This window comes from Phocoena phocoena, chromosome 2, assembly GCF_963924675.1.
Source record: "Phocoena phocoena chromosome 2, mPhoPho1.1, whole genome shotgun sequence".
In the NCBI taxonomy this organism is placed as follows: domain Eukaryota; kingdom Metazoa; phylum Chordata; class Mammalia; order Artiodactyla; family Phocoenidae; genus Phocoena; species Phocoena phocoena.
In genome coordinates, this window is record NC_089220.1 from 81,757,585 (window position 1) to 81,766,412 (window position 8,828).

The window sequence follows — 8,828 nt, forward strand, 5'->3', positions numbered from 1 at the left end:
GCAGACTCTCAACCACTGCGCCACCGGGGAAGTCCGGAAGCATGGATTCTTAACCACTGGACCGCCGGGGAGGTCCCCCACTGTTGCTATTTTTTTGAACAAACTTCTGTTAGCTCAGTTAAGAATGAGAAAATTAAAAGTTTTATTTTATTTTCACTTATTTCTTCTTAACCGCTCTTGCATTCTCATGTAGATCCAAGTTTCTGGCCTATATTATTTTCCTTCTCTTTAAAGAACCTCTGTTAACATTTCTTATAAGGCAGGTCTACCAGCAACAAATTTCCTCCATTTTTTTTTGCTTAAGAAAGTCTATGTTTCTTTCACATTTTTTTAATGTTTATTTTTAGATTTAATTTTTCTTTTACATGATAGCTTGTCTCTCTTAATCCCCTACCCCCTTGTTGCCCCTCCCCTCTTCCCTCTACCCACTGATAACCACTAATTTGTTCTCTGTATCTGAGAGTCTGTTTCTTTTTTGTTATATTCAATAGTTTGTTTTATTTTTTAGAGTTCACATGCAAGTGGTATCATAGAGTATTTTTCTTTCTCTGTCTGACTTCACTTAGTGAAATACCCTCCAAGTCCATCTGTGTTGTTGGAAATGTGAAAATTTCATTTTTTATGGATGAGTAATATTCCATTTTGTGTGTGTGTGTGTGTGTGTGTGTGTGTGTGTTTATACACACCACGTCTTATCCATTCATCTGTTGATGGACACTTAGGTTGCTTCCATATCTTGGCAATTGTAAATAATGCTGCTATAAAGATTGGGGTGCATGTATCTTTTCAAATTAGTGTTCATATTTCTTTCAGATATATACCCAGAAGTGGAATTGCTGGGTCATATGGTAGTTCTATTTTTAGTATTTTGAGAAACCTCCATACTCTTTTCCACAGTGGTTGCACCAGTACATTCCCACCAGTCTCCTTCACTTCTGAAGGATAATTTTGCAGGGTACATAATTCTAGGTTGGCAGACTTTTTCTCTTACCACTTTTAACTATTTCACTTCACTCTTGCTTGCATGGTTTCTGCAAAGAAGTCAGATGTAATTACTCTTTATAAGCAAAATATTTTTTCCTCTGGCATCTTTCAGGATTTTTTTCTTTATCTTTGATTTTTTTATAGTTTGAAAATGATATGCTTAGGTGCTTTTTTTTTTTTTTTCTTTTTCCTTCCCTCCATTTTCCTGCTTACTGTTTGTTCTCTGAGCTTCTTGGATATGTGATTGGACATCTGACATTAATTTGGGTAAATTCTCAGTCATTATTATTTCATATATTTCTTTTGTTCCTTTTGCTCTTTCTTCATTTGTTCTTTCTGTTTTGTGTATGTTACATCTTTTGTAGTTGTCCCACAGTTCTTGAATAGTCTTTTTTTTTTTTTTTTTCAGTCTTTGTTATCTTTCCTTTCAATTCTGGAGATTTCTGTTGCTTAATCCTCAAGCTCAGCGGTTTTTTTCCTCAGCCATGTCCGGTCTACTAAGCTCGTCACAGGTATTCTTAGTACTTTTGATCTCTAGATTTTTTTGCAGGGGGCGGTATTCTTTCTTAGGATTTCTATTTCTCTGCTTGCATTGCTCTTTTGTTCTTGTATGCTATCTACTTTAAACATTGGAGTCTTAGCATATTAATCATAGTTGTTTTAAATTCCTAGTCTGCTGATTCCAATATCCCTGCCATATCTGGTTCTGATGCTTGTTCTGTCATTTCAAAATGTATTTTTGTCTTTTGGTATGTTTTTTTCTCGTTTTTCTTGATTGCTAGACATGATGTGCTGGGTAAAAGGAACTGCTGTAAATAAGCCTTTAGTGATGTAGTGGTAAAGTGTATAGGAAGAGGAAGTATTCTATGGTTGTGATTAGGTCTCAGTCTTTTAGTCTGAGCCTTTCCCTCAGGATTGTGAATATCACAATTATTTATCCGTTTTTTTCTCTCCCTTTAGGTGTGTCAGATGGTTAGAGTTGACTAGTGTTGGGTATATCCCCTCCTCCAGATCAAATAGACTCTGATAATACCACAGTAGCTCAGACCCTCCTTAACTAGTTTCTCCTGAGGACAGGCCTTGTTAAGAACAGAGTGTTCTGGCACATTTCTTAATGGTTCCTTCTCCACTCCCCTGCTGGAAGCATGTAAGGATTTTTCTGATACTTATTGTGGGAACCTGGTTGATCTCCTAGAGGTACACTCACAAGAGTTTGGGGGCATCACAATGACTGTCCCCACCCCCAACCAGGAGTTTTTTTGACTGTCAGAGTTGTCCATCCTGAGCCTCCAGCAATTTGTCAATTACAGTTGAGATTGTTTTTTCCCCCCCACCCCCACCCTGGCACTGGTTTCCATGGTGATTTTCACTCATGAGTCTCTGCTCTGGTAAGCAGTGACTCCCTTTTTTTTGCTCTCTCTCTGCAGTCTTAGGGGTGGGGTTTGCCCTGTGTCCTCCTCTCTCATAGATCTAAGAGGAGTTGTGGATATTTTTTGTGCTTTTGTATTTTTTACTTGTTGTTATAATAGAATGGCAGCTTCCAAGCTCCTTATATGCCAAAACAGAAACCAGAAGTCTGTATTACTTTTTAAATTAAATTTTAAATGTATAAGGAAAGACCTAAGTTTAAATAATAAATAGGATGACTCAAGTGATGCTTTTTGTTAAAACCATTTTGAAAACCCTTACTGCTAATAGATTATGAAGTTTTGGATTACACATTATATATAGTTTTATTAAAAATAAGGAATGCATTCTTTTGTCACTTAAGTAGAAATTGTTTGTATTTTAGATAATGTTCAGTCATCCAGGCCTAGACATTCAGGGCAGAAGTATAGAATATGTACAGCGGCAAATACCCAAGGAATGTGGAAGCCTAAAGTCCCAAAATAAGGTAAGTAATCTTAGTTTTATCTTCTGATTTGGAATGTAACTAATTAACATGTAAGTGAAATTTTCCAGTCTTTCTAATTCTCCATATAGTTGAGTTGTACTAGAATTGTTTTTTAGTGTATAAATTTTCTATTTGTTTGTATATACTTCTAAACCCCATTACTTAAATTCCCTCCAGATTTCTGGTTTGAGTCTGGGGATTGTCAGCATACTTATCACCAATAGGAATCGTATGTTGTAATATAATGGTCTGCATCCATCAGTCCACCTTTAGTCCAGACGTGGAATTTTTTTAGCCACAATTCCAAATATATGGGGAATAGAAGTCTGCCCCAACATGGATTCATGTGCTTACTTATAAAGTAGTCACTGTGTCCAGGGACTGGCACTAGAAGATATAAATGTGACTACTAGAAGCCCACTTAGATGGGTGAAGGGAAGCGTCATTTTGATTTATGCCTGAAAAATTTACTTTTCTCTGTGGCCTCAAGGAAACAGGCTACCCAGAAGGATGAGAGAGTGTGATGTGTTTTAAGTCATTTTCAGAGACTTGTATAGCCAACCTATGAACATGTATGTCTTTGTATTAGTTTGCCAGGGCTGTCATAACAAAATACCACAGACAGAGTGGCTTAAACAACAAAAATTCATTTGCTCACAGTTCTGGAAACTGGAAGTCCCAGTTCAAGGTGTTGATGCATTTGGTTTCTTCTGTGGCCTTTCTCCTTGGCTTGCCAGTGGTCACCTTCTGGCTGTGTTTTTTTTCCTCTGTGCACCCACATCTCTGGTCTCTCTCTCTCTCTTTCTGTCCAAATTTCTTCTTATAAGGATACCAATCAAATTGGAATAAGGCCTACCCCAAGGGCCTTATATTTTAATCACCTTTTTAAAAGGCCCTATTAACAAATGCAGTCATATTCTGACATACTGGGATTGGGGCATCAACATATGGATTTGGGGGGACACATTCCACCCTCTGGTCCCTCTTCTCACATGCAAAATACATTCACCCCATCACAACACCCCAAAAAACGTAACCCTTCCTAACATCACCTCTAGGTCCCAAATCTCATCTAAATACCATCTAACTCAAAGGTAAGTGAGCTCAAAGTTTGATTCATCCTGAGGCAGAATTCCTCTGGGCTCATGAGGGAGGTGGCCCCATCCCCTTGGCCATCAGTGATAGCATCTTCCTGAGAATTTTCTTTTTTTTTTTTTCCTGAGAATTTTCTTGCTCTTCAACTTCTGGTTCATTTTTGTTTTAAAAATTACTATGTCAATTCATCACTTCCTTCTCGTATTGTAGTATAAGCAGCACGGAGGAGCTAGGCTGCACCCTCAGCACTTTGCTTGTAAATTTATGCTAAATAGCCAAGTCCATCACTCACAAATTCTACCTTCCACAAGAGACTAGAATACAATTCACCCACATTCTTTGCCACTTTATAACAAGGATCAACTTTCCTCTGGTGTCAACAGTATGTTCCTCATTTCCATCCAAGCCCTCACCAGAAGCACCTTTAATGTTCTTATTTCTACCAAGTCTCTTCAAAGCTACCTAGCCTTTTTATAACATGCACCTCAAAACTCTTTCAGCCCCTACCCATTACCCAGTTCCAAAGGCACTGCCACATTTTTAGATGTTTGTTAGCACAACATCCTACACCTTGGTACTAAAATCTGTATGAGTCAGGGTTCTCCAGAGAAACAGAACCAACAAGAGAGATATATATATAAAGAGAAAGAGACTTATTTTAAGGAATTGGCTCATGTGATGGTAGAGGTACATATTCAAAATCTGCAGGGTAAGCTGTCAGGCTTGAGACCCAGGGAAGAGCTGTAGTCTGTATCCAAAGGCAGACTGCTGGTAGAATTCTTTCTTGTTCCAGCAAGGTCAGTCTTTGTACTAATAAAGCCTTCAACTGATTGGATGAAAGCCACCTACATCATGGAGGATAATCTACTACACTTATGGTCTACCCATTGAAATGTTTATCTCGTCCAAGAAACATCTTCACTTAAACATGTAAAATAATGTTAGCCAAATATCTGGGCACTGTGGCCCAGCCAAGTTGGCACATAAAATTAACCTTCACAGTCATTATTGCAATTTTCATCTCTTTCCTTTTGAGGTCCCTTTGAAATCAATCCGACATGTCAGCTTTCAAGATGAGGATGAGATTGTCAGAATAAACCCTCGCGATATCTTAATACGTCGCTATGCAGACTACAGACATCCTGACATGTGGAAAAGTGACTTGGAGAGAGATGATACTGACTCCAGTATTCAGTTTTCTAAACCAGACAGTAAAAAATCAGACTATCTGTACTCTTGTGGGGATGAGACTAAGTTAAGTTCACTCAAAGACTCTGTGGTATTTAAGACACAGCCCTCCTCATTAAAATTTAAGAAGTCAAAACGAAGAAAAGAAGATGGTGAACGTTCTCGCTGCGTATACTGCCAAGAAAGGTTTAATCATGAAGAAAATGGCAGGGGAAAATGTCAGGATGCTCCAGACCCTATTAAAAGATGCATATATCAAGTTAGTTGCATGCTCTGTGCAGAGAGCATGTTGTATCATTGTATGTCAGACTCAGAGGGAGATTTTTCTGATCCCTGTTCATGTGACACTAGCGATGACAAGTTCTGCTTACGATGGTTAGCCCTAGTAGCTTTGTCTTTCATTGTACCATGTATGTGCTGCTACGTCCCTTTGAGAATGTGCCATCGTTGTGGTGAGGCGTGTGGGTGCTGTGGTGGGAAACATAAAGCTGCTGGATGAAAGCATCCAGTGCCAAAATGAGCTTAAAATCTTTGTGTCCAGGAATTAGCTAACTTGGATTTGTGGAAGCTTTTGGCAAGCATTATGAAATCTTGCCTGGTATCATTGGGGCCACACGTGGAGGAAGCAGAACTCATCAGTTCTTGGCATTTCACAAATGCTAGCCATGCCTAACTTTTTCCCTGGAGTGCATGGCATGTTTTGTTGCAGGTTCTAAAGAATATTTGCAAAAGGAAACCATTTCTGGTTATTGGCTATATAAAGTGAGCATAAATATGATCCAACTAAAAGGGGTTAATTTTTTGGCATTTTTGTATATTTATGCATTAGGTGATGGGACTTTTAAAGGTTTGAATTCATTAAGATATAAACTTAAAGTGCACTAGGGGACAGTTGATTTCAATCTAAAAAAAGTTAACACTTGGGAACTGTAAGAAGTAAAACAAGTGCAACTAAATCATTTATTACTTGTTTTTTGAAAGCAGTTTTATGTATAAATAACAAATGTTTATATTTAACTAAATATAAGGTACGAGTTATTACATATTAAACTTTTCCTCCCCTTCCTAGTTCTGAAGTAGATGTACATATATCTACTGTCACATTCCATTATATTTTGAATATTTTACTTATCTAGTTAATAACATTTTGGTTCCATGTGAATGATTTGATATTTTCATTGTCGTTTCCCTTTGGCTACAGTTTATATTGAGTTATATCTGTACATTCTGGTAATCTAAAATCCTTAAAAAATATTCTAATAGCCTTGAGTGACCAACTTTTTTTTAAAGCACAGATGTAATTGTCTAATGTTATGATGGGAACATAACACTTATTTTTATATAAAAAGAGACTGAGTAAACATTATAGAAAAAAGTAAGGTTTTGGGTTGTTGTTTTGTTTTTTGTGGTATTCAACCAGCAAGTTGTTTTCTTTCAGAGTTTCCTCCTTCAAAAAATTATATTGCATTTACAAATGTTTTACAAGGTGAAAAGTGTAACTGGATAGTTAGAGTCAGTAAAACAGTTTCCTCCTGAGATTTCCACTTATCATTCTGCTAAACCAGAATATGTTCAGCTGTGTTACTTTTTAGCTTAATTCTCAGTGCTTATTATCACATAACAATGATAACTTTTCTCAGTTGCATTTTATTTTATTTAAACTGGCCAAAAGCAAAATTATTTTATGTAAAGGATGTGCTAAACTATCCCAAGAAAGTATTTAATCCAGTATTGTGAATGAAATATCTTGTACGTATAAATTTATTTCTTTTGCAGAGCATTGTCTTACTGGATGTTTTATTTTCAAAGTAGTTGGATAAATGTTCTAGCAAATTGTTTGAAGTACTTTGGGGTCAAATTGTCTTTTTTTTTTTTTTTTTTTTTTTTAAGTGTTACATTAAAACTCTAACCAAGTAAGGGGTTCCTTAAGAACATTCCCTTAAAGGGAAAAGTTGAGAAGTGTGCCTTTTTTTAATGGCTTGAAGTTTCAGAAGTGATAAAAATTAAAATCACACTACTGTTAGAAGCTCATTTTCTATGCAGGTTTTTAAATGTCATTTATGTAATCATTCTTTTTACATATCACACTTAAGCTTGTGTTAGCTTTCTTCTTTTGCCCCAGATCAAACTGAACAATGTATATAACACTATCTGTCTGTAAAATACTTTTTTTAAGAAAGCATTTATATTTATATGACAGCTTGAACTGACAACATTGTGTATATAGATCATCTTAAAGTATTATTTCACATTGAAAAGAAGAAAAATATATTGATAACTATAGATGTTATGAAGAAGAGGTTATTTCTAGTTTTGTACTAAAAATTAATTGGATGAACTAAGTCCAAAACATGATACCGTAGCAGCAGTTTTAAGTCTTATTTTTACTGTTTATATATTTGGAAGCTGCTACACCAGATGATCTTCATCCCTGAAGTTTTCAGCTAAACTTGGTTTCCTAGAATAGACTGTTAACTTTCAAAATTACTTTTTATTGGTAAAATGGAAATACTGGTTTTCCTTGTGAATAATTTTCGTATTTGTAAGTGCTGAGTTTATAATTCAGGTTTGATCAGGTGTGAACAACTGAAGAAAATAACTTGCTGGCTATATAGGAAAATGCTGTGGAAATGAACTGTGTATATACTTCTGGGAAGAACAAATTTAATCATTTCTTCTGTTGAGCACTAATCAGTATAGTGCAACTCCTGGTCCTGTACTGTATTTTATATGCAACATATATGCTTTAATATTTTAATGTTTGTGCATTAATATTTTCAATTTGTTTAACCACTTTGCTGCTAAGATTTTTCCGTCCCATCCCCATTTTTCCTTTACAGTTTTAAACAAGTTTCTTCATTAAAAACTATGGTCATGAAATGGTTTTTATTTTACCTTGGATCTTTATAGTTTAACACACCCAGGTTCCAAATCAGTCTGGAAGACTAACTGATAATATAATGTTACCTGAATCCTTATGTGGAAATTTTCTCTTGAGTAAATTAGAATTCTTATGTGAATTCTTAGGTTAAATTTCTTATTCTTAAACGTGTATAGGTATATTCAGGAACATTTTCTTGTTCTGCATACAGATTTGGCACTGCCAGTTGGCTTGTCCTCTAAAACCTTTCTCTGGTTTTAATCTGGTAGCAGAAGCAAATGGCTAAACAAAACTGCTTAACTAATAGTAAATATTGAAAACGAAATCATCTAGATGGCATGACAAGAAAGACTTTTCGTCTGATGGCTTGTTCAGAATTGATAATCCTTAAATGATTTGTCTCCTGAGTTGACAGGGGAATCATTTGATTTCAGAAGAAATATGAGGTATGTAACTTCAGCACCTCCTACTGGATGATTTATAGACCATACGTGAGGTGGCAGTTGGGATCTGACAGGGTTCATCATTACTACCAGTAAAGGGCTATTTAAGTGGTGGCCACCTCCAAATGGAGAAAGCAGGAATAAGAAATATCTCGAACTGTAAAACCAATCTTTTCCCTAATGTGTCTTGTAGAAAGATTTTAAGCACTTTTTTCTTACATATCCTGTTTTAAAATATTTATCAATATTTGGAACTGGCAATCAAACTTAATGTGCCGAAGCATTTATAGAACCAATTCTTTCAACTTGCAAAAGCCATTACCAAAATGGTATTCTTACTTTT

At 35.9% G+C, this 8,828-nt stretch overlaps 1 protein-coding gene across 1 annotated transcript in view; it reads left to right on the forward strand.

Annotated features, from left to right (window-relative positions):
• Positions 1 to 8,167, forward strand: part of SPRED1 (sprouty related EVH1 domain containing 1) — a 116,679-nt gene extending 108,512 nt beyond the window's left edge. The window contains exons 6-7 of the mRNA XM_065872226.1: positions 2,777 to 2,878; positions 5,010 to 8,167. Coding sequence (XP_065728298.1) covers positions 2,777 to 2,878; positions 5,010 to 5,660 — 753 coding nt within the window. The 3' untranslated portion in view covers positions 5,661 to 8,167. The remainder of the gene's footprint in view (positions 1 to 2,776; positions 2,879 to 5,009) is intronic.
• The last annotated feature ends 661 nt before the right edge of the window (positions 8,168 to 8,828 follow it).